Source organism: Pseudophryne corroboree, chromosome 4, assembly GCF_028390025.1.
Source record: "Pseudophryne corroboree isolate aPseCor3 chromosome 4, aPseCor3.hap2, whole genome shotgun sequence".
NCBI classification, from domain to species: Eukaryota; Metazoa; Chordata; class Amphibia; order Anura; family Myobatrachidae; genus Pseudophryne; species Pseudophryne corroboree.
In genome coordinates this window covers 78,265,495-78,292,356 of record NC_086447.1, presented here as the reverse complement: position 1 = coordinate 78,292,356, position 26,862 = coordinate 78,265,495, and the positions used below count along the sequence as shown (strand labels likewise).

Below are 26,862 nucleotides of genomic sequence, written 5' to 3'. Positions count from 1 at the left end.
ATTTAAGGCAATAATGGTTAGTGTAAACTTTAGCCTTAGGTATGCTGACCATAGGTTAGTTGCAAATATTAGGTAAATACTTCAGCACAGCAAAACACTTTCATATATTCCATGTCACAAAACTCGTAAGATCGACATTACTTCTGTAAACATTAATGCTTTTCCTTTTCAGTTTTATTAATACTGTTGGGCAATGGCAGGTGACGCAGCGGGTAACGTGGCACTAAATAATACTCTACCTGTAAAACAGAGAAAGAAGTCCCACTGCTCCTGACTTAGTGTAACAGTAGTACTAGAGTCGGTTAACCGATTATTAGTAACACTATAAATTTCACACAATATAAATAACCCACGACTGCATGCAATGTATCGCCCACCAGGTACCCTCTTATTCAGGCACTTAAGGAAGTGAGTTCAGGAACCTGACCTGCACAGGGTTTTATGGTAGCTCTTTCTCAAGTACAGTTTATTCCTCATCAACATGCAAAAGTCACCTTGGGCAACAAGCCCGACTTTTTTTCCAGAATTGGGGTAAGTAAATTCAATATCCATGAGGAAGCCTGAGCTAATCAAGGCTCAATACCTATCTCCTCAATACAAAGCAGATCATTTTTAATTTTATTTGTGGCTGCAAGATGGCGCTGGTTTACTTCTAAATTTTTGGTTTTTCACAGCTTAACTTCAATATAGGCAGTTAGAACAGTTCAGTGAAGCCGACAAAAATTTTACTGTCCCAGTAATTGGTTTTAACAGTTTTTTCCCATGAAAAGGTCCCTGAAATGAGTAACAAGACAGAGATTACCTGTTGCCACAAGGAGTCTGAATTGAGCTACTGACAGATATTCACCTATCACACACACTGTTCTCACAAAGCGAACAGTTTCCTATAATTAGGGCACAAGGAGGTTAGCAAAGTCTTGGACGTTTTCTCTGTGTCTCTCTCTCTCTGCTCAGGGGGCCCTCAGTTACTGGCTGGTGTGGGCCTGGCTGGCAGTGGATGCGGGCATGAATTGGGTCAAAGCCGCCAGAGCAGCTGGGACAGTCAAGTGAAGCCGGGTGGTATTAAGTCTGGCTGGTAGAGGTTATGGCTATCCCAGTACCTGTGTGTCTGCTGCCATTGCCGGCTCCTGCCAGTCATGTCACCGGTCACACGATTCACCATGGTCCTCTGCTCCAGAAATCACCCCCTTTGGCCGTGCTCACATGCAGCTTTTCTCCTTTCACTCTCTTGGGCTAGTATGGGTGCAGCTGCATTGCCGTACTTAGCCTGTGACATCCACCGGGTGTCTGGGTGCAAGGAAGCACCTCCCGCTCATCGCACTAGTACTCTCTGGCAGACCAGCGCCAATCAAATAGGGTGCATGTCACCTCACATCTTGCCTCCTCTTCTCCCTCTTCGCGTCTGTCACTGGAGTCTCACTGGGCGTTGGGGCAGGGGTCACCACTCACCACTCTCTCCACAGGCTGACATCGGGTCACAGGCACAGGGGGTCAGGTGAAGCACAAGTCCCGTGTGTCTCCCTTTTCTTCACGCTGGCTCCATCTGCTATCTCCTCACACACGCTTCCCCGGCATCTGACGTCACCTCCCGGCCGCCAGCCAATCAGGCACTCCCAGACTTCCAGCGCTCACTCTCCAGGCATCTGCGGCTCCCCTTGGGTCTCAATACCCTCCAGATTGTCTCCCTTTGTACCACCCAGGTTGCCTAGCAACAGGGTTAAAAGTGCACCGTACCCACATGCAGTGCATTAAGTTTATAAGTGGCCAGCCACCAGTGGTACTCCACAAGGGGTCTCCTAGCAGTGGGGTGCCACACTTTTCTTTCAATTTTGTGTTCTTTTCACATTGCAGATACAGCAAAAAAACAAAACACTCAGTGTTCTACAAATGCTAGGCTGTGGCTATAACCAAACAGGAATTAATTTTAAAAACATGCAATGCCACAGAAGAAACACAACGGAACTTGGCATTAAAAATCAAAAACATGGCTACTTCACCATAGCACTTCATATAAAGATTGAGACTCAGTTGCGCACAGATGTACAAATGTCACACATCAAATTGATCGGCATAAACTAACAATATAATTTTGTCACTCCCAGATATTTCATTATGCAAATAAGATGCACATTCTGGGTGAGAAAGACAATTGGTGTGGTTAAACCGGCCGAAACCTGGTGCTCTGGGAAGGACTATTTGGTGCCACTTAAACAGTGTATGAGGACACATTTATACAATGATGGAAAACAAGATTTGTTTCTTACCTTTGGAATAAAATACCCTCTGAATGTGACATCCAAAGTGGTAGCATGTGGGAGATTTGCTGGGATGACATTTCCAAATCTTTGGATTTCGTGAATAACAGCGTCAGTATAGGGCATATGTTTACGATGAGCGGCCAGAGGCTCCGATGACCCAATAACTTTATCAATCTCATTTTGGACATTTCCTGTTTCCAAAATAACAGTTGAAACATATTAAATAATAAAGACACCTGTGGAGACCTTTGTGCTTTCAGATTATTACAGCTGCGTTGAATTTTCGGCAAAATGTATCACCTACAGTAGCTGATATACAGTATGCTGTATATAGCTTTTCTTTACAAAATATAAGTTATATGTATTAGAATAAATTGGAATTGCAAAACATTCTCTTACTTTGGATTTCGGGGTATTTCATCATCAACAGAAGACTCCATCTCAGAGTGGTCGAGGTCGATTCCACGGCAGCAGCAAAGAGGTCAAACACAAGCGCTATTAGATTTTCATTGGTGAAAAATAATTCATGATTTCTTTTTTCCTAAAATGCATAGATTTGCATTACTAAAGTAGTAACATGTGGTATTTGCAGATGTGTCCCTGAGCCTATGTTTAAGCCATCCGCGCTTTCTCCCAAGGTACAAGGTCTCATTCTATAAAATAAATGCTTCTAAATCTAAGCTCTGAAGCTTTAGCTTTTGTTGTCTCCCCAGACTCCTTGCAACTGCTTCACTCAGAGTACCCACATAACTGTCAAGTCACATGTTTAAAGTACCTGTTTATGAGTACCTACCATGATCCTAAGCCTACAGAACCAACTTCACCTAAAACAACCCCCTTTTCCAGGACTACTAGAATTTGGCTGCCACCACGACTTTAAGTAATGCAGCTCAAGATTATAGGCAGATATATTTAAAGGGAACAGCATACTTCAAATTAATTGCATAAAGAACTAAAATCACTAGCTCAATGCACCATTTAACATAATGCCTCTTAGACCTAAATTTACCAGCTGAATATGCCAACTAAATAGAAATAACTAGATAATAATAAAACTATATATGAAAAGTAGCTAAATGAGTCTTGAGGATAGCTATGGTTATTTACATTGAAGAGTATGGCAGCAGGTTTTCTAAATAGCACAGATAATGCACTGCAGAGAGATGCTAGACAGATTTTCCAAACAACACAGGTAATTTTGTACAGTATAGAAATGCTAACAAATCTCTTAAGATTAATAAGTATTTCCACTGTATGAAAATGCTGGCAAGTAACAGGTTTTTTTAATAGCACAGATTAGTATAGAGTAGATAAATGCTTGACAGATCTTCCAAATAGCACAGGTAATTTGAACAGCGAATGAATGCTGACAGGTGACTGGTTTTCTAGATAGCACAAATAATTACACTGCAGAGAAATGCTGGGAGGATCTTCCTAAAAGCCCAAATTAGTGGACAAATGCTGACAGGACTCCTAAATAGCACAAGCATTTGAACAGGTAATCTGAGGTAGCCAGAACTAGATTGATTTCTACATACAAAGAAGTAGGAAATATTCATATAGTGATTAACAGCCAAAAACCAGAAACCAAGCAATGGCTCTGTACTTGGCTGCAGCAAGTAAGAGTCAGTACAGTCAAGAAAGACAATGCCTAGTTTGCACAGTTGACTAGTTTTCAGGAGACTGATCGAAGCTAACAGAACTCCCCTCACTAGGAGATGTTTATTTTGGAGTATAAAAATCTGGCATGTCAGATTTCCTCTTATATCTCTACTATTGTACTGTAGATTGCAAATATGCACTACTTTTGAAACAATTTAAGACACTAACCAAATATGAGAACTCATAACTGCCAGATGTCAAAATGATGTTCCTCCCTGAAATTTTGTACAGTACCTTCCTCAAGAAATCCCTTTTATAATCCCTTCCAAACTTTTAAACCTATTTATACTGTGCATCTGCTCAGTATATGTGTGGAATGGAGAATATCCAAGATTTGCACAAGATCACATGTTCAGATAAAAAAAAATTATGGGAGGTTTAGCAGCTCAAAAATGAGACCATTATTTATTTATTTTGTTAGCACTTGCTTATATAACACCTGTATGTTCCATTACACTTTACAACTAGAGTACACAGTGATAAAGCAATACTGTGTAATGATAGACAAATATTACTTAAAGGAGAGCCCTGCTCGCAAGCTTAAAATCTATATGGCCCAGATTACAGACTGATTTGTACTTGCTCATTCCAAACCTTGGTAAAATATTGAGAAAAGCTTATTGAGACCCTTTTCTCTGGAGGATCTCTGCTACATTGATTCCAAACACAGGAGCTACAGTAAATAGTAATATAGTAATATCTTAAAATAAACATTAATAATAATAATAATTTTATTTATATAGCGCTCTTTCTCAAACAGAACTCAAGGCGCTTACCCTTCAGTTGTGATAGTCATACTAAGGAATGTTTGGTAACTTAGTCCTTCCCTCATCTTGCCTCTCAATGCTTGTGGTTTCTATGCAGGACCTATTCTTAATTTACTCTTGACTAAATGGATAGAACAGGGTGTCATTAGTTGTTAGGATTTATATGACTTCTAGCAAGTCTTCCATCCAATTACAGCTCCAATACAAGACTCTCATTCTCATGTGTCAGTACTTTTTGCCACTGGAGCTCTTGTCACTCAGTATTGGAAAAATATAGCTTTCCCTAGGGATGGCAATCAACCATCAATGATTCAAAACTATCAACAGTCTACAGCGAATGTTGAATACTTTTACCATTAATGGTGAATAAACATGCCATCGGTGGTAGCTGTGTGACAATTCTTTTCTGATCTTTTCAGTTTTGCGCTGGTTCATACACTGTGCATAAGAGCCAGGGATGGGATGTCCCGCATCCTTGACATGCACAGCTGCAAGTCAGAGCTCAGCTCTGCCATCACCTCTCGCACAGAATCAGCACCAGCCACTGCACATGCACTGAAACAGCAATGGTAAAACCAACAATGGATATACACAGAATAGTTACCTGCCATCAATGGTTTATGTAACAATAACCATATATGGTAACCATTGATGGAGGCAACATAGATTGCCATCCCCATTCCCCTCTTCCCAAGAAACAATGAAATGGAGATGCTGGGATTTAAGTTCTTGACATCATTCTCATCACCATTGATTAAATGGAGTCAGTGGTGAGTGGTTGAAAACTGAACAACTTTCTGAACCCTGTTCCTCCTTCAATCTTTGAAATATGAATTTCCTGTACCATGTTTTGCATTCTCATAGCATGTCCTCATGTTCTTGTAGCATTTACCTTGTTGTTTTTCAGGATGTAATAAGTCCACTTGGATGTCTACCTTGATGATAGTTCTCATCTTCCCCTCAATTTGTATATATTTTTATTAATGCAACAAACAATGTGTAATGTGTAATGCTATTCAACCACTAGCTACAGGAGTAATTCCAGAGGACTGGAAGCGGGGGAATGTAGTCCCACTGCACAAAAGCGGAAGCAAGGAAGAGGCAAGCAATTACTGACCAGTGAGCCTTACATCAGTAGTAGGTAAATTGATGGAAACTCTTAAAAGAAAGAGTTGTAGATTATCTAAAATCCAGCAATTTATGGGATCCAAAACAGCATGGATTCACTGGGGGGGGGGGGGGGGGGGGAGATCATGTCAAACAAATCTTATTGACTTTTTTGACTGTGTGAATAAAGTATTAGATAAAGATGGGGCCATAGATATAGCTTACAGTATCTAGACTTTAGTAAGACTTTTGACACTGTCCCACATCGCAGACTGCTAAATGAACTGGAAAGCATGGGATTGAATACTAAGATGGTTGAATGGATAAGATCTTGGTTGCAGGATAAAAAACAGAGAGTTGTAGTAAATAGAGTGCATTCAAGAAAGAAAATTTTACTAGTTGAGTACCCCAGGGATCTGTACTTGGTACAGTGCTTTTTCATACCTTTTTTTATGACATTGCAAACGGCATTAAAGAGAAAGTATGCCTTTTTGAAAATGACACAAAGGTATGCAACAGGGTAGACACACCAGGATGGGTAAAACAAATGATTGATGATCTATGTAGACTAGAGGAATGGTCAAGAGTGTGACAGTTACAGTTTTAATGCCAAAAAAATGCAAAATCATGCACTTGGGTCTCAAAAATCCAAAGGCTGAATACAGTATTAATGGCACTATACTGGAAACTACTGAGGAGGAAAGGGATCTAGGAGTCATTATTTCAGGTGATTAAAGGCAGGTAAGCAATGTAACGAAGCAATGAGTAAGGCTAGTCAGATGCTTATTTGCATAGAGAGAGAAAACAGCAGCAGGAAGAAAGAAGTAATAATGCTACTGTATAGGTCATTGGTACGGCCTCATTTAGAATACTGTGTTCAATTTTAGAGGCCATATCTTCAGAAGGATATTAATACATTAGAGACTGTTCAAAGAAGAACAACTAAAATGGTGCATGGCCTATATCACAAAACATACCCAGAAAGACTAAAAAAATCTCAATATGTATAATTTGGAGCAGAGAAGGGAAAGGGGGGACATGGTAGAAACTTTCAAATATATCAAGGGTTTTAACAAAGTCCAGGAGGGAAACATTCTTCAAATGAAGAGAAGCAACAAGATACAAGGACATTCACTGAGACTGGAGGGGGGGGGGGGTTCAGGGGAAATTTGAGAAAATATTACCTCACAGAAAGGGTAGTGGACAAGTGGAATAGCCTCCCATCAGAGGTGGTAGAGGCTAAGACAGTAGAGCAATTTAAACATGCATAGGATAGACATAAGGATATCCTTACAAAGAAATAAGGATCAAATAAGGTTTGAGGTAAAAATACGGTAAAAAAGGGGCTGACTAGATTGGCCAAGTGGTTCTTATCTGCCGTCAAATTCTATGTTTCTGTAATGCGTTGACATGCGTGTCCCTTTCATTCACCTTATTACATAGTTTGTTTTGTGACTTAGTAAGTAGTCCATAATGTGAGGCTTATTTAAAACAAATGCACCATACAAGAGCCAGCAAGTGCTGCATTACCTCCTGTTGTTTCACCAGGAATGTATCGATAAGATTCCTCTGGACATTAACATCCAATTCTTTCTTCTGGGCGGTGAAAGTCTCTTTAACAAATTTGTGAAACTCATTCATTATTTTAACAGCTTTTTTCTGAACTCCAGGAAACCAGCTCATCACAGAGGGGAATGCGTTGTACATCTAATAGAGAAAGAAGATATGTATTTATATACTGTTTGTATACAGAAATACAGCAGTGCAAGAAGCATTTTTTTTAAATAAAAATACTGTTTATATAAAATTAAAAATCTAGAGCATCTACAAAACAAGCAATATGACACAACAAAATATCACCAGTGCATACCTCCCAACTGTTTTCCTGGGACTGGTCCCACACACAGCCGGCAGTGTCTTGCGGCAGGGGGAGGGGAGTTTGCGGGAGCGCACACAATGCTACTCTACATGGCAAAGCAGCAGGCAGGCAGCAGGAGATGAGATTAGATGCAGTGGGGATCCTGGGGGCAGCCCACCATCTCAGAGTGCTGGGCACACACCCACAGTGATGCGATCAAGGTTCCTCCCCTTTCAGATGTGGAAGGGTCCAGCATCGCCACTCCTCAGAGTTGGGAGGTATGACAGTGAGTCCTTTGGCAGTACTTGTTCACAATATATCAGGTCATTGAGGGTGATGATGTTCACTGTTTTATCAATTAAGGATCTCCTGGAACTGTCCTTGGTCATGGACTACCAACACCACCCTGTAGATGGAAAGTATAAAGCCACTGTAGGTAGGCATTTCAGGGTCTATTCATGAAACAGTGAAAAGTCTGGAGAAGTGAGCCAGTGGAAAAGTTGCCCATGGCAACCAATCAGCACTGAAGTAACATTAGTCATTTGCATACTATAAAATGATACAGAGCAGCTGATTGGTTGCCATGGTTCTCTACTGGCTCACTTCTCCACACTTTTCACTGCTTTATGAATAGACCCCTTAGTGCAGTGCAGTGTAGGGAAACCAACACTTAAATAATGAGTTCATTTTTGGGGGAAGCAATATGTAAACTTGGCATAACTGTTGTTTCCTGGACTTGATAAAGTAATTATATTATCAAAATTATTTGAAGAAAAAAATATGTTGAACAGAGGCTGACAGAACTGATGTGCCCATGTGTACATTGGCTTCAGTTGTGCCAAATAGCCCATCTCGTGCCCCAGGTCCTGTGCATATCGGCTGTGCCTAACATCTTTTTTAGCTGCAAATGTGTTGTCTTATTTGCATTAATGCAACAACTGGAAGTGACAAAACAAGATTTCTAGATTGCACTGATAAATATGATTTGCAATTTGTTGCATATTTGTGTGTGACTGTGAATCTGAATCTGTGTAAGATGTGCCCCAATGCAATGGCTGCGGCTTTTACTTATGCCATGTTCACTTCATCTGCGGCTTTGAAGGTTTATAAAACTAATTTCTGTGTGATTTCAGCTGCGGCTCAGTATCTCTAGTACACGTTGCATAGTTTTATGTTGTGTCTTTTGGGGGTCATTCCGAGTTGTTCGCTCGTTATTCTTTTCCGCTACGGAGCGATTAGTTGCAAACTGCGCATGCGCAATGTACGCAGGGCGCCTGCACCAAGTAAATTAGCACAAAAGTTTGGTATTTTACTCACGGCGTAACAAAGTTTTTTCACCGTTCTGCTGATCGTAGTGTGATTGACAGGAAGTGGGTGTTTCTGGGCGGAAACTGACCGTTTTCTGGGAGTGTGCAGAAAAAAGCAGGCGTTTCAGGGAAAAACGCGGGAGTGTCTGGAGAAACGGGGGAGTGGCTGGTCGGACGCTGGGCGTGTGTGTAACGTCAAACCAGGAACGTAACTGACTGAACTGATCGCTATTTGTGAGTAGGTCTGGAGCTACTCAGAAACTGCCAAGAAATTTCTATTCGCAATTCTGCTAATCTTTCGTTCGCAATTCTGCTAAGCTAAGATACACTCCCAGAGGGCGGCGGCCTAGCGTGTGCAATGCTGCTAAAAGCAGCAAGCAGGAGAACAACTTGGAATGAGGGCCATTATGCAAATAAGTTGCAAAATGTAAAGTAAAATACGGTCCGTCACACCTCTCAGAGCATCTCAGTCGCAACAGGCATCTTGCGCCATATGGCGTGCAGACTACATTTTAGGCACTTTTCATTTGGACTTGACATTTTGATAATTTATGTGATCAGTTGTATATGCTGTATCTTGCACAAAAAGTTGCACCAGTATTCTGATTTGTTTTATATGTTGTTGTATATTTTGAGTGTTTGGTGACACTCTGTTTCTAAAAAAAAGTCTGCTTATGCTGTAACAGAGCAGATTCTCTGTTTTTATTATACTGTATCTAAATATATAATATAATTACTTACCATGGCCATCGGGCTACCTAATAATGAGTTAATTTCATTGATCATTTTCAAAAGGTTCAAGAGTGTTGGATCCTCATAATCAAATCGGTGATTCAGTAATATGGAAACAATTATATTAGCAACAGCAGCATTTATAAACAATTTATTATCAACTGGGTTGCCTGCAATTACAAAGAAAAAGGACATTTATGCAGCATAAGTGACAACATTCTAAACATCTGAAAGGGTAATTACATTTTAAAAAAATATTCATAATTGGGCTAATATTTGCCCCAGAAATTTATTTTTACATTTATAATAGTGATCCCAAAAACAGTTGATCCCATATACTCTGGGTTAAATATTGTTATCATAGTATCTGCGGTATGAAATAATGGATAAGAGGTCTGGCTCTCCCCGTATTAATACTGTAATGCACCGGGTGCCTGCACAACAAATATTGTATACATACAGATGGGTGCATCTCTCCTGGTGACTGTTACAAATGTTCTCAAACATGCCTGTTTGAGAACATTTGTAACAGTCACCAGAAGAGATGCACCCATCTGTATGGAGAGAGAGAGAGAGAGAGAGAGAGAGAGAGAGAGAGAGTATGTATGTTGGACCCCCACCCACTCCACTTCTATCCCCTGCTGTTCCCGGCAGCCAGTTTTCCTCTCTCTAGCCATGCCATAGCTTCTCTATAGAAGCTATGTATCTCCCCAGCCAGTATCTCTCTAGCCATGCCATGATTGATTTTCACCCCTTTCTCTATTCGTGTTGCTGCTATCTATCGCCCACCTGGGCAACCCAAAAAGTTTCTGGACAATTTTTCTGCTTGGCTCCCCAACTTTTTATTCTCTGACATCTCCACCATCCTTATGGGCAATTTCAATATTGCTATTGACAGTCCACAATCTCCCCATTCTTTCAAACTTCTCTCTCTAACCTTCCAATTTGACTGACTCCTCTACTCATCAGGAGGGCCTCTGCCTTGATCTTGTATTCACCAGGCTATGCTCGGGTTCTGAATTCACTAGCACCCCTTTCCCTCTCTCACAACCATATCACCTGCATGCTCTCCTCAATTACTTCCAACTCAATGTCACTGAAGTCTACCAAGCCCCCTCTAACCCGCAGAAATATTAACGTTATAATTTTCAACAACTATCTACCTCTCTGCAACAACTATTCTCACCAATTTCTGCATTCACCTCTCCTGAGACTGATGTATCACACCTTAACCAAACTCTAGAAACAGCACTCAATGAAGTGGCTCCAGGTACCCATCGCACTCCACATAGACTTATATGTAAACCATGGCATTCTAAATTCACAAGACACTTTCAAAAACATTTACGGAAAGTAGAACGCCAGTGGTGTAAATCTCGTAGTTCAAGTGACTTTCACACATATAAGACCATGTACCACTCTTATCGTAATGCTCTGGACACTGCCAAACAAACATATTTCCACTCTCTCATCTCTGCTCAAGCCTCTAACGCCAAGCAACTTTTTAATACATTTAAATCACTTACTATCCGTCCCTCACCCAACCCACCAGCCACTATCTGTGCGCAAGATCTTGCTTCCTATTACAAGGATAAGATGGAGAAGATCTGAAATGAAATTGTATGCTCTTCCACAGCCAGTGACCTGCTCAATTCCCTTCCTGAACCCTCTAACATCTTCTCTTCATTTGATCCTACAAATGAAAATGAAGTATCTGCACTCTTCTCATATGCCTACTCTACAACCTCTCCCCTTGATCCTATACCCTCACAAATAAGTAAAGCTCTGTCTCCGGTGCTCATCCCAACCTTAACTAAAATTTGTAATTTCTCTCTGTCTGCTGGTATCTTCCTTCTCTGTACAAGCATGCAGTGATTACTCCCATTCTGAAAAAAACAGATCTGTGCAGGGCTTCATTGTGTACAGAATTTAAATGGTTAAAAATAAAAAATTGCGTGGGGTCCCCGTCTCCTAAACATAACCAGCCTCGGGATCTTTGAGTCGGTCCTGGTTGTTAAAATACCGGTGAAAAATTACACAGGGGTTCCCCAGTATTTATACAACCAGCACCGGACTCTTGGACCGGTCCTGGTTCCAAAAATATGAGGGAGGGGGAGACATATGGGTCCCCCATATTTTTGAAACTAGCACCGGGCTCCACTAGCCATGGGGATAATGCCGCAGCCGTCAATTCGGCAGAGCGCATAGGCAGTAATGGGGAATAAAATCCCCATTACCACCTATGGTGGGAACTTGCTATCTGCGATAGACCACGAGGTTAATTGAGGTCACCCACAAGAGTAACTAACCTTGCGGTATACCGCACACCGCAATGTTCCCACCATTGACTAGAATGGAGAATCGCGATCCTCCATTATAGCCTTTGCGCTCCACCTGATCTACAGGCCAGGAGCGCACAGCCAATCAGGAGAGCGCTATGATGTGGCACTTCCTGATTGGCTGGCGGTTCCCCAAATGACAGGAATCACGAGGGGTCCCGTCATTCGGTGCAAAATCTATTGGATGAATTTGGATTGCGTTTTCACTATTGCATAGCTTAGTGACCTAGAAAGAAATTGATGTATTATCTAAAAAAAAACAATTGACTGCTTCACAGCACCTATAAAATAGTAATGATGATATAATGAATATTACCCTGATATAATGTGCTGCCGTGAAACACTGTGTACGTGTTTAGGATGGATTAAAGATGAATAAACAAGAGACGGCTGCGCAAAGTAGCAGGGGAAATTCTACAAAACTGAGAGCTGACGTTGAATAAAATTGTTTATTTATTTGAATAAATACTACCAAACATATATAAATTGATTAATCTAAAATTCAGCAGCGAGCAGCACCACGCCAGCGTGCTCCACACCGGCTCTGACACTCCCGCAGGCGGCCGGTCTTCAGTACGTGACCATTCATTCTCATATCCCGCCTAGTGGCACAGCTCCGTTTGTTCTCCTCTCCGCTGAGCAAAGCAGTGGGCACTGCAGGATATCTTACCAGAGGACGCTCGGTTAAGACCAGCCCACCACAGAGGTATTTACATTGCTTTAAGCTACAGAACGTACATTTTAAACGGCTAAGCCGCTAACACTTTGGAACTGCTACCTAGTCCACTAGTGGAAAGCTGAACTGTGTCTGCTCATGTCTTTATGGACATCCTTTTAATGGAGACTTTCATCTAATTATTTACACTGGATACATTCTTTCACTGCTGCTGATAGAGTGCTACTTTTTTGGCTTTATAGTACTTATTAATTATTGTTTGAATATCAAGCTGTTTTTCTTATGATATCAATCTAATTTTATATTAATCAATTTATATATGTTTAGTGGTATTTATTCAAATAAATAAACAAAATTTTATTCAACGTCAGCTCTCAGTTTTATAGAATTTCCCCTGCTACTTTGCGCAGCCGTCTCTTGTTTATTCTTATGTATTATCTCAATGTGACATCAGAGAGACGAGCAATAAAGGAAAAACCAGATGATTGACACTGGGTGCATGCAGTGTGCAGGCTCAAGAGACTCCTCCCAAGTAATGCAACGAAACCCAAACATGGCCTCAGCACAGGGTTGAGAATACCATCAGCAGGAAATGGGTTAAATAACAAAAATTCTCCTAAAATACCACTTGGTTTGCATATTTTTGGCATAAAAACCATTAGATTGAGGGAGCATTGATGTCTTACAACATGTATTATTTCTGTATGTGTGACTCTTTTTATTACGCACATCATTTGGAGCAAACATAGGGGGTGATTCAGAGGCGCACCCAGTAAGTCCCAGTGAGATGCTAGAAGCATCTCACTGGTGCGATCGCCTCTGCCTGATTGACAGGCAAAAGCGGTCATGAGGCGTGCCAACAGCATTAGAACGCAGTTGGTGGGGCGCGGTCCAGACAACACAGGCTTGTCCAGACCATTGCGGGAAAGGGCCGTGGAAGCTGCGTGACATCACACACAGCTGCTGCGACCTGGAACCCGGTGGGTAGCCGCCTGTCAGCGCAGCTGGGCTGCGCAGGCAGGGAGCTACTAGGCGGGTGCGAAAGCATCGCAGCAGTGCAATGCTTTTGCACTTGTGCAGGGGGAGGTGGTTAGGGCCTGACATGCGGGGTGGACTAGCCCTGTGCTGGGCGCCCCCTTGCATGTCAGAGAAACTGATCGTAGATGTGCTAAATTTAGCACATCCAAGATCAGCTCTGAATCAACCCCATAGAAATGGCGTATGTGCGCATATCATGGTTTACATGCAAATGCTGCATTCGTGCTGCAGAACTTCACACTAGATTCTGCACTCAAAGCCTATGTAATGTATTGCTCTTCAATAATCTACCCTTAGGTGCATTCTAGAACCGGAGAGGGATCAAAGGTGAAAGTCACCAACCTTTGTAGGATTTTATCTTTTCCACTAAACAACCACTTTCTTCAATAATTTTGTTTTCTATTGTTTGACTCCCCATCCCGAAATCTCGTAGCGTTGACAGAGTGAATCGTCTCATCACTCTCCAGGATTCAGTATTAGCAAAAATAATTCCTGGGTGGAAGGAACAAATAGTTTTCAATATTTACATTTCATAATAAGAAAACATTGATACAAGGGGGTATATTTACTAAGCTCCCGATTTTGACCGAGATGCCGTTTTTTCTTCAAAGTGTCATCTCGGTTAATCTCGGTCATTTACTAAACACTAATCACGGCAGTGATGAGGGCATTCGTAATTTTTTGCAAGTTCAGGTAAAAAATTACGAATGAATACACCATCGGTCAAAACGCGGCTGTTTAAGTATGAATCTCGGTCATTTACTAAGAAGTGCAAAGCCAAAAAAGAACAAACACTGCCGTGAAAAATTTCAACTCGTAAAAAAGTGCTAAAAAAAAACAGAACTTTTTTTTTAATTCGTGATTGGATAGGCATGCACGGATCCATGAGATCCGTGCATGTATATCAGTGGGAAGGGGTGGGAAAGTGCTTATTTTTTTTAAAAAAATTGCGTGGGGTCCCCCCTCCTAAGCATAACCAGCCTCGGGCTCTTTGAGCCGATCCTGGTTGCAGAAATATGGTGAAAAAAATGACAGGGGTTCCCCCATATTTAAGCAACCAGCATCGGGCTCTGCGCCTGGTCCTGGTCCCAAAAATACGGGGGACAAAAAGAGTAGGGGTCCCCCGTATTTTTAAAACCAGCACCGGGCTCCACTAGCTGGACAGATAATGCCACAGCCGGGGGTCACTTTTATACAGCGCCCTGCGGCCGTGGCATCAAAAATCCAACTAGTCACCCCTGGCCGGGGTACCCTGGGGGAGTGGGAACCCCTTCAATCAAGGGGTCCCCCCCCCAGCCACCCAAGGGCCAGGGGTGAAGCCCGAGGCTGTCCCCCCCCATCCAATGGGCTGCGGATGGGAGGGCTGATAGCCTTTGTTGTAAAATAAAAGATATTGTTTTTAGTAGCAGTACTACAAGTCCCAGCAAGCCTCCCCCGCATGCTGGTACTTGGAGAACCACAAGTACCAGCATGCGGCGGAAAAACGGGCCCGCTGGTACCTGTAGTACTACCACTAAAAAAATACCCAAAAAAACACAAGACACACACACCGTGAAAGTATAATTTTATTACATACATACACACATACATACATACTTACCTTATGTTCCCACGCAGGTCGGTCCTCTTCTCCAGTAGAATCCAAGGGGTACCTGTTGAATAAATTCTACTCACGAGATCCAGGGGTCCAGGCTCCTCGGCAAATCCAGGGATAATCCACGTACTTGAATAAAACAAAAAAACGGTTGCCCGACCACGAACTGAAAGGTGACCCATGTTTGCACATGGGTCACCTTCCCACGAATGCCAGAAACCCACTTTGCCTTCTGGCTAAGTGGGTTTCTTCAGCCAATCAGGGAGTGCCACGTTGTAGCACTCTCCTGATCAGCTGTGTGCTCCTGTCCTCACTGACAGGCAGCACGCGGCAGTGTTACAATGTAGCGCCTATGCGCTACATTGTAACCAATGATGGGAACTTTCTGCTCAGCGGTGACGTCACTTTAGGTCAACCGCAGGGCAGAAAGTTCCCATCATTGGTTACAATGTAGCGCATAGGCGCTACATTGTAACACTGCCGTGTGCCGCCTGTCAGTGAGGACAGCAGCACACAGCTGATCAGGAGAGTGCTACAACGTGGCACTCCCTGATTGGCTGAAGAAACCCACTTAGCCAGAAGGCAAAGTGGGTTTCTGGCATTCGTGGGAAGGTGACCCATGTGCAAACATGGGTCACCTTTCAGTTCGTGGTCGGGCAACCGTTTTTTTGTTTTATTCAAGTACGTGGATTATCCCTGGATTTGCCGAGGAGCCTGGACCCCTGGATCTCGTGAGTAGAATTTATTCAACAGGTACCCCTTGGATTCTACTGGAGAAGAGGACCGACCTGCGTGGGAACATAAGGTAAGTATGTATGTATGTGTGTATGTATGTAATAAAATTATACTTTCACGGTGTGTGTGTCTTGTGTTTTTTTGGGTATTTTTTTAGTGGTAGTACTACAGGTACCAGCGGGCCCGTTTTTCCGCCGCATGCTGGTACTTGTGGTTCTCCAAGTACCAGCATGCGGGGGAGGCTTGCTGGGACTTGTAGTACTGCTACTAAAAACAATATCTTTTCTTTTACAACAAAGGCTATCAGCCCTCCCATCCGCAGCCCATTGGATGGGGGGGGACAGCCTCGGGCTTCACCCCTGGCCCTTGGGTGGCTGGGGGGGGGGACCCCTTGATTGAAGGGGTTCCCACTCCCCCAGGGTACCCCGGCCAGGGGTGACTAGTTGGATTTTTGATGCCACGGCCGCAGGGCGCTGTATAAAAGTGACCCCCGGCTGTGGCATTATCTGTCCAGCTAGTGGAGCCCGGTGCTGGTTTTAAAAATACGGGGGACCCCTACTCTTTTTGTCCCCCGTATTTTTGGGACCAGGACCAGGCGCAGAGCCCGATGCTGGTTGCTTAAATATGGGGGAACCCCTGTCATTTTTTTCCCCATATTTCTGCAACCAGGATCGGCTCAAAGAGCCCGAGGCTGGTTATGCTTAGGAGGGGGGACCCCACGCATTTTTTTTGGGGATTTTACATTGTTTAATTAAAAATAAAAAATAAAAAGAACCCCAGCACGGATCACACAGATCCGGCCGAGATTGATTGTAAAAAAAAACGGCAGTGTTTTGCTAATCACTGCCGTAAAATTAGGTAAAAAAAACCGAATGACATCGACATCGGAAGAAAAGAAAAACACGAATACGACAGCTTAGTAAATCCATCGTAATAAATTCAAAAAGTTGCAGTTTTACACTGTCGATGTCATTCGTGATTGAACTTTGACCTATTTTCGGAAATTACGAATGTTAGTAAATGTACCCCAAGGTGTTACATGTGGTTTATTTAGAGAGACAAAACTGCTCACACTAAAAAATAATTTAAATCACGCTAATTTTACCTACATATGTGTATGCAATCACCAATAGCAACCAGTGCTGTGCACAGAGCCCAGTGTTTTGGTATGGTTCTAAATATTCATTGTGTTATAGTTTCTGATTTCTTTCAAGATGAATCAAACCAGCTAAACTCATGTAATTTGGACCTATATTTGTTCCAACAGTATTACTAACATCAATAGCGTTAATTTCCAGTAATTTCTGGTCAATTTTGACAAAGTCACAGCTCACTGTATTATTACCACCAATATTGAGTAAAAGCAGCAAGTTGGCTGGTTAAACTAAGTGACAGAGCAGCAACACAAACACATGGCAGTCTAGAAGAATATAGCAGCACATCTATGTGACATAGTGGTGCCAGGGCCGTAACTAGGGGGGGGGGGGGGGGGGGCGGCTAAGGGGGCCTGCGCCCCGGGTGCAGGATTTGAGGGGGCGCCAAAGAGTTACAGAGAAACAGATTTTTTTCTTTTTTTACTGGTAGTGCTGTGCTGCTCCAGTGAGACAGCAGACAGCTCCCAGGGTAATGTTTCTGACCCACCTGTCTGCCAGCAGCTGGCTGCGACGCTGCGTGGGTGAGCTCCAGTACCTGGGATCTCGCCTATGTCGGCTTCTGTCTTTAACTCTCTTCTTTTCCATGCAGTGCTGCGACTAGCGTGCAGTGCACCCTAGAAGCTATAGAAGCGCACTGTGCTCAGTGGCAAATGCAGGATTTCCATTTGGGGGTTTCCAGAACTGGGTGGAGCCAATCACGGGGGTGGGGACTGAGGTGACCCAGTATATGCTGGGTCCGTAAAACTAGTGTGTCTGTATATATATATATATATATATATATAAATACATACATATATATATATATATATATATATACATACACACACACATACAGTATCTACACATATATATATATACCGTATATACACACACACACATATATATATATATATATATACACACACACACACACACACACACACACACACACACACACACACACATAGCATATTAAACACATATATATATATATATATATATATATATACATATATGCTGTATATCCAAGAAGAGTACAGGCACTCACCACTTCCTTGATGATAATGAATTTATTGTACCTCACAGGTGTATCTCACATAGAGATGAACGACAGCATGTCAGCAAAAATGTCGACGTTTCAGCTCCATCCGAGCCTTCGTCAAGACAGACAAAATCACATCAGGCTGTTGGGTGTTAACCTGATGTGATTTTGTCTGTCTTGACAAAGGCTCGGATGGAGCTGAAACATCGACATTTTTGTTGACATGCTGTCGTTTATCTCTATGTGAGATACACCTGTGAGGTATAATAAATTAATTATCATAAAGGAAGTGGTGAGTGCCTGTACTCTTCTTGGATACATTTTGGACTATTTGAGAGCCCTTTATGGAGCACCGCCCATGATGTAATTTGCAGCAGTGAGTGTGGATTCATTGGATATATATATATATATACACAGTGGCGTAACTAGAAATTTTTCTCCCCCAAGCCAAAAAATCCTTTGGCGCCCCCCCCCCCCCCCATACCCCCCATAATTGGCACTAGCAAAGGGACAAATATGCGGGCGCCGTAGGCGCGCGCAGCCAAAAAGGGGTGTGGCTTCGTTGAAATGGGCGTGGCTTCACGTAAAGGGCGTGGTATTGCAGGAAAAGACTACCTTATACCCCAGTTTTGCAACCTGCACGCCCAGACGTTAGCCACCACAGGAAAGAAAAATAATCCTGATTCATGCCCCTTACATTATTTGTCATTTTTCCTCCTTATAGTAATGCCCAGTATACATTCTTCCACATACTGCAATGGCCTTAGCCATTATGCCACACACAATAATGCACATGACACAATATGCACACACTGTAATGCCCCCGACACATTATGCCACACACCGTAATGCCTGTGACACATTATGACAGGAATCGCAATGCCCGTTATACATTATGCTACACACTGCAATGCCCCTGATACATTATAGCACATACAATGTCTGTGACACAGTATGACACACACCACAATGATCCTGAGACATTATACCACATACCACAATGCCCGTGATATAGTATACAACACACCGTAATGCCTGACACATTATGACACACACCGCAATGTCCGTGATACATTATGCCACACACCGTAATGCCCATTACACATTAAGTTCTACAGTAAGGCTTCTAATTACTTTTAAATTACCTGCTCGTTGCCAGGGGTTTCATGCTCTTGGTTCCATGCACGGTGCCAGGGGTTTTCATGCTCAGGGTGTCATGCTCGTTGCCAGAGGTTTCATGCACTGGGTTTCATGCTCGTTGCCAGCGGTTTCATACTCTTGGTTCCATGCACGGTGCCAGGGGTTTTCATGCTCAGGGTGTCATGCTCGTTGCCAGGGGTTTCATTCACTGGGTGTCATGCTTGTTGCCAGGGGTTTCATGCACTGGGTGTCATGCTCGTTGCTAGGGGGTAGTGCTTGTTGCTAGAGCCATGCTCCCAGTGCCACATATGCCCCCAGTGCCAGATATTCCCCCACAGTGCCAGGTATATGCCCCCAGTGCCAGATATTCCCCCACAGTGCCAGGTACATGCCCCCAGTGCCACATATACCCCCCCCCCCAGTGCCACATATGCCCCCTCAGTGCCTGCTCCCCCCAGTGCCAAATATTCCCCCACAGTGCCACATATGCCCCCTCAGTGCTTGCTCCCCCAGTGCCAGATCTTCCCCCACAGTGCCAGGTATATGCCCCCAGTGCCAGATCTTCCCCCACAGTGCCAGGTATATGCCCCCAGTGCCAGATCTTCCCCCACAGTGCCAGGTATATGCCCCCAGTGCCAGATCTTCCCCCACAGTGCCAGGTATATGCCCCCAGTGCCAGATCTTCCCCCACAGTGCCTGCTCCCATCCCCCGCTCCTTTGTGTTGGAGGGACACGGAGCGCATAGCGCGCCTCTCCTGTGTCCCTCCTGGCTCTCCTGCCGGTCTAATAAAGGAAGTGCCGGTTCGTGAGCCAATCAAAGCTCACGAACAACACTTCCTTTATTAGACCGGCCGGGGGAGAGCCAGGGAGGGACACAGGAGAGGCGCGCGATGTGCGCTCCGTGTCCCTCCTTACAGCAGCGGAGGGAAGGAGACCGCAGATTGACATGCGGACGCTCGTCCGCATGTCAAACTGTGCAAAGTCAGTGGCGCCCCCGCAGCCCCTCGCCCCCAAGCCACCGCGAGGACTGCGGGGGCAGTAGTTACGCCACTGTATATATATATATATATATATATATATATACACACACACACACACACACACACACACACACTACACATATATATACACATGTATATATATATATATCATGTGTGTGTGTGTGTGTGTGTGTGTGTGTGTGTGTATATGTATGTATGCATGCACATGGATATATACTGTATGTACTATAATTAAAATAAAGTAAACTTTTATTAAGCACTTACAAGTGCCACCAGGAAGACAGCAGGCTGCAGAGGACGCTAGACAGCCATTAATAATACTCATGCAGCAACAAAAAAAAAAAAAATTTTTTTTGGTGGAGGGGGTTTCTGGGTGCTCGGAAACCTCCCCTGGGTGCGCAACTGGTGCTCCCAGTTAGCAATATCAACCTCCACTTTGCCTCCCAGATGGGAGAATTTAATGTGGCTTATAGGGTGGTGTAGTGTAGTGATGTAGTGTACCATATATGGTATGTAGTGTAGTAATGTATTGCAATATATAGGGGCATGTAGTGCACTGATGTGGTGTAGCATATAAGGGGATGTAGTGTAGTGATGTAGTGTAGCATATAGGGTATGTAGTGCAGTGCATAGGGACATGTAGTGTAGTGATGTATTTCAGCATGTAGGGGATGTATTATAGCAATGTAGTGCAGTGGACAGGGGAATGTAGTGCAGTGATGAAGTGTTATGATATAGTGCAATGTATGGGGAAACACAGAGGAGCATGTAGTTAAACATGCTGGTTGGGCAAGTGACGCATAGGGCATTTGAGACACATAGGGGAATATTGTCCAATAGTATCCCCTTTTTTCAAAACTTTTGATAATCTGATTATTTTAGTGTGATAGGGTTGGTTTGTTTGTCTGTTTTTTTTTGTTTTGTGGGGGGGTTTTTGAGGGGGGGAGGGAGGGGGTGCCAAATTACTGCCTTGCCCCGGGTGATGAAAATCCTAGTTTTGGCCCTGATGGTGCAGCAGTGGCAGGCAGGATGGCAGTGTAATAAACTAAACCTTTGCAATGTTTTCATTAATCAGGAACTAAACACCTAAAAGATAAAGCCTAATATCAGGGCCGGCTCCAGGCCTACTAGCACCCTGAGCGAGAAAATGTAAAAGCGCCCCCCCCCCCCCCCCCCCCCCATGCGCGCGCCGCAGGCGCGCGCTCTCGGAAAAGTGGGTGTGGCCTCTGGAAAAGTGGGCGTGGCCTCATAACTTCATATCATCAAACTATAAACACATTTTCACACAATTAGCCGCCTTGCACATAGCCACAGTAGTGTTCCTTACACACAATGTCTCCAGTATAGTGCCAGATACACATAATGTGCAGTGCCAGATAGACATGACATGCCCCGCAGCAGTGCCAGCTACACATGACATGCCCCGCAGCAGTGCCAGCTAGCCAGCTACACATGACATGCCCAGCAGCAGTGCCAGCTAGCCAGCTACACATGACATGCCCCGCAGCAGTGCCAGCTACACATGACATGCCCCCCAGCAGTGCCAGCTACACATGATAGTGTTCACTTTTTAGGGCATGGTGCTGATCACAGGGAGGGCACTTTTTTAAGTTAGGAGGGCAAAGTGATGTACATACTGCTTGTTGTTCCCATACCTATATGCCAAAGAATGGACAGTGCGCGCCGAAGGCGCGCAGCAAAAATTAAGGGGAGTTACTTCGTGAGGAAGGTACGTGGCCACATAATAGTGGCAATTTGCATTACACCACACAGTAGTGCAGCTAATACACACTGCACCAGGTAGAACCTCCTATACACTTTGCGTCAGGCACAGCACTGAGACACATTGCACCAGGGAGAGCACTGAGACACATTGCCTAGCCACAGACGCCTAGCGGGAACACTACATGACATGCCCCCCAGCAGTGCCAGCTACACGTGACATGCCCCCCAGCAGTGCCAGCTACACGTGACATGCCCCCCAGCAGTGCCAGCTACACGTGACATGCCCCCCAGCAGTGCCAGCTACATAAATGGCCACACAGTGCCAGATATGCACCCACAGTTCAGATACATAAATGCCCCCAAAGTGCCAGATACATAAATGCCTCCACAGTGTAGATATGCCCCCCACAGTGCCAGATACATAAATGCCCCCACAGTGCCAGATACATAAGTGCCCCCACAGTGCCAGATACATAAGTGCCCCCACAGTGCCAGATATAAAAATGCCCACACAGTGCCAGATATGTCCCCACAGTGCCATATATAAAATTGCCCCCACAGTGCCAGATATGCCCCCACAGGGCTAGATATGCCCCCAGTGCCAGATACATAAATGCCCACATTGCCAGATGCATAAGTGCCCCCACAGTGCCAGATATGCCCCCCACAGTGCCAGAAATGCCCCAACAGTGCCAGAAATGCCCCCACATTGCCAGAAATGCCCCCACAGTCCCAGAAATGCCCCCACACAGGGCCAGATAAATGCCCCCACACAGGGCCAGATAAATGCCCCCACACAGGGCCAGATAAATGCCCCCACACAGGGCCAGATAAATGCCTTCACAGAGCCAGATATGCCCCCACACAGGGCCAGATAAATGCCCCCACAGAGCCAGATATGCCCCCACAGGGCTAGATATGCCCCCAGTGCCAGATACATAAATGCCCACATTGCCAGATGCATAAGTGCCCCCACAGTGCCAGAAATGCCCCCACAGTTCCAGAAATGCCCCCACAGTGCCAGAAATGCCAGAAATGCCCCCACAGTGCCAGAAATGCCCCCACAGTCCCAGAAATGCCCCCACACAGGGCCAGATAAATGCCCCCACACAGGGCCAGATAAATGCCCCCACACAGGGCCAGATAAATGCCCCCACACAGGGCCAGATAAATGCCCCCACACAGGGCCAGATAAATGCCCCCACAGGGCCAGATATGCCCCCAGTGTGCCAGATAAATGCCCCCACACAGGGCCAGATATGCCCCCAGTGTGCCAGATAAATGCCCCCACACAGGGCCAGATAAATGCCCCCACAGAGCCAGATATGCCCCCAGTGTGCCAGATATGCCCCCAGTGTGCCAGATATGCCCCCAGTGTGCCAGATATGCCCCCAGTGTGCCAGATATGTCCCCAGTGTGCCAGATATGCCCCCACACAGGGCCAGATAAATGCCCCCACAGAGCCAGATATGCCCCCAGTGTGCCAGATATGCCCCCAGTGTGCCAGATATGCCCCCAGTGTGCCAGAAATGCCCCCAGTGTGCCAGATAATCCCCCCAGTGTGCCAGATAATCCCCCCAGTGTGCCAGAAATGCCCCCACATTGCCAGAAATGCCCCCACACAGGGCCAGATAAATGCCCCCACATAGCCAGATATGCCCCCAGTGTGCCAGATATGCCCCCAGTGTGCCAGATATGCCCCCAATGAGCCAGATATGCCCCCCACAGTGCCAGAAATGCCCCCAGTGTGCCAGATATGCCCCCAGTGTGCCAGATATGCCCCCAGTGTGCCAGATATGCCCCCAGTGTGCCAGATATGCCCCCAGTAGAGCCAGATATGCCCCCAGTGTGCCAGATATGCCCCCAGTGTGCCAGATATGCCCCCAATGAGCCAGATATGCCCCCCACAGTGCCAGAAATGCCCCCACAGAGCCAGATATGCCCCCAGTGTGCCAGATATGCCCCCAGTGTGCCAGATATGCCCCCAGTGTGCCAGATAATCCCCCCAGTGTGCCAGATAATCCCCCCAGTGTGCCAGATATGCCCCCACGGTGCCAGAAATGCCCCCACATTGCCAGAAATGCCCCCACACAGGGCCAGATAAATGCCCCCACAGAGCCAGATATGCCCCCAGTGTGCCAGATATGCCCCCAGTGAGCCAGATATGCCCCCAATGAGCCAGATATGCCCCCCACAGTGCCAGAAATGCCCCCACAGAGCCAGATATGCCCCCAGTGTGCCAGATAAATGCCCCCACAGTGCGATCCATAAATGTTTGACCCCCCCACCAAATACCTGAGGTGCTGAGTCTGAGAGAGGGAGGAGGAGTGCTGGCGTGAGTGCTGGCGGGCGGGAGAGTGAGGATCCGAGTGCCGGTGGGCGGGCGGCCACTTGTGTGCGCTATGCTCGGCGCCGGCGTCTGACGTTAGACACCGGCGCCGCGCAGCGCACGCCGCACACACGGACGGCGGGGACAACGCGCTGCACACACACACAGGGCCGGCTCGCTTCGAATATGGCGGCGCCAGCGCGCGGCGCCCATTAAGGGTGGCGCCCTGCGCGGCCGCTCTATTCGAACATGCCTAGAGCCGGCCCTGCCTAATATAGTATATTAACAACACACTTCTCCAGCAAATCACAGGCCTCAGGCCACTACAGGTACTGTAAATGATAGTGACCAAATGACAGATCCGGAGGAGCCTGCTCCCTCTAGCAACCGGAGGAGTGGTCCCTCTGGCTCAGATGGGATGAAAGCTAAAGAGTCGCCCAGGCAGATGGTGGTGGTAGGAGACTCTATCATCAGGAAGGCAGATAGGGGATCCTGGGATCGTGATCGCCGTATGGTATGTTGTCTCCTGGGTGCTCGGGTATGGCACATCGCGGACCGGGTAGATAGATTGTTGGGAGGGGCTGGGAAAGACCCGGCGGTCTTGGTGCACGTTGGCACCAACGACAAAGTTAGTGGTAGGTGGGATGTCCTTAAGAAAGATTATAGGGACTTAGACCAGAAACTAAAAAAAAGGACATCTAAGGTAATATTCTCTGAAATATTACCAGTGCCACGCGCTAGCCCAGGGAGACAGAGGGAGATTAGGGAGGTAAATGTGTGGCTCAGAGACTGGTGTAGGAAGGAGGGGTTTGTGTTCTTGGAACACTGGGCGGACTTCTCAGTCAGGCACCATCTTTTTTCTCGTGATGGATTGCACCTGAATGAGGAGGGGCAGCGGTGCTGGGTAGGATGGTTAGTAGGTTGGAGGAGTTTTTAAACTAGGAGCCTGGTGGGAGGGTTTAGCTAGAAACTATGGGTCATGCAGCGAGTATAGTAGAGATGGTGGTAGTGAAATAAAAGGGGGTGGAGAAGGGGGGATGGAAAGTGCAGCTGGTAAGGGTATTTACATGGGTTCTAATAAGGGTAATAAGAAAGGAATTGCCAAAGCATTAAATAACAACAATTATGTGTTATCATTACAGCCTATAGAAATGTTGTATGGGACTTAAGGGAAAATACTTATGTCAGGGCGGTGAATTTAGGCAGGAACATTGGGTTGACCAAAGAGAAAAGTAAGGTGGGCAATATTAAGTACGGTGGGGTTGGGGAGGGAGCGAGAAGGACAGTCTGTATCAGTAACACTAGGGATGCACTAGTAAACCAGGATGGGATATCTTTAAAAAAACCAAACGAATAAAGGAACCGATAAACTGAAATGCATACTTGCAAATGCAAGAAGTCTAGCAGGTAAAATGGGGGAATTGGAATTGTTAGCATCAAAGGCTGAGTATGACATTATAGGTATTACGGAAACATGGTGGGACGACTCTCACAATTGGGTTGCAAACTTGGAGAGGTATTCTCTTTTCAGGAGGGACAGGACAAACAAAAGAGGAGGCGGTATATGTCTTTATGTTAAATCATCACTTAAACCATACCTAAAGGAGGTTATCTATGAGGAGACTGGCGATAATGTGGAGTCACTATGGGTTGAAATCTCAAGTGGGGGTATTGATGCAAAAAAAGTAGTCATAGGCACGTGCTACAAACAGCCAGATATTAGCATACATAAGGAAGAACAACTCTTACAGCAAATCAAAACGGCTGCAGGATTGGGGGACATCCTTGTGATTGGGGATTTTAATTACCCGGAGTAATGATTCATGTGCTAAAGCGAGGGGCAACAGGTTCTTAAATATGTTTAAGGACCACTACTTGTCTCAATTAGTCGAGGACCCAACTAAGGGTAAAACTACCCTGGATCTAGTAATTACTAATAATGTAGACATTATATCAAACACTAAAGTGGGGGAGACTTTGGGCAGCAGTGATCACTATATGATCACTTTCGACATCAGTTTCAGGAAACATAGCTATAGGGGTTCCACCAAAACGTTTAACTTTAGGAAGGCTAATTTCAGTATGCTTAGATGTGCACTTAACAACATTGAGTGGGAGGTTCTGTTTAATAACAAGAACACTTCGAAAATGTGGGATGTTTTAAAAGGGTTGCTGGATAGCAATATTCATAAATTTATTCCCATGGGCAGTAAACGCAGGAGTCTTAAACTCAAACCGATGTGGCTTAACAAGAAGGTTAAGGCAGAAATGGATAAAAAAAAGCAGGCTTTCAAAGCATTTAAATCTAATGGAAAGGAGGAGTCCTTCAAGTATTACAAGGTGTGTAATAAGAAATCAAAAAGCAACAAGAGCAGCTAAAATGGAAAATGAAAAGCAAATCGCTATAGAGAGTAAAACC

General features: G+C 44.9%; 1 protein-coding gene across 1 annotated transcript in view; it reads right to left on the bottom strand.

The window, feature by feature from the left end:
- Positions 1-26,862, bottom strand: part of LOC134908924 (cytochrome P450 2C5-like) — a 194,809-nt gene that overhangs the window by 44,183 nt on the left and 123,764 nt on the right. Inside the window, exons 4-8 of the mRNA XM_063915177.1 lie at positions 14,087-14,236; positions 9,701-9,861; positions 7,325-7,501; positions 2,658-2,799; positions 2,265-2,449 (exon numbers count right to left, since the gene is read on the bottom strand). Of these exons, the coding sequence (XP_063771247.1) occupies positions 2,265-2,449; positions 2,658-2,799; positions 7,325-7,501; positions 9,701-9,861; positions 14,087-14,236 (815 nt within the window). The remainder of the gene's footprint in view (positions 1-2,264; positions 2,450-2,657; positions 2,800-7,324; positions 7,502-9,700; positions 9,862-14,086; positions 14,237-26,862) is intronic.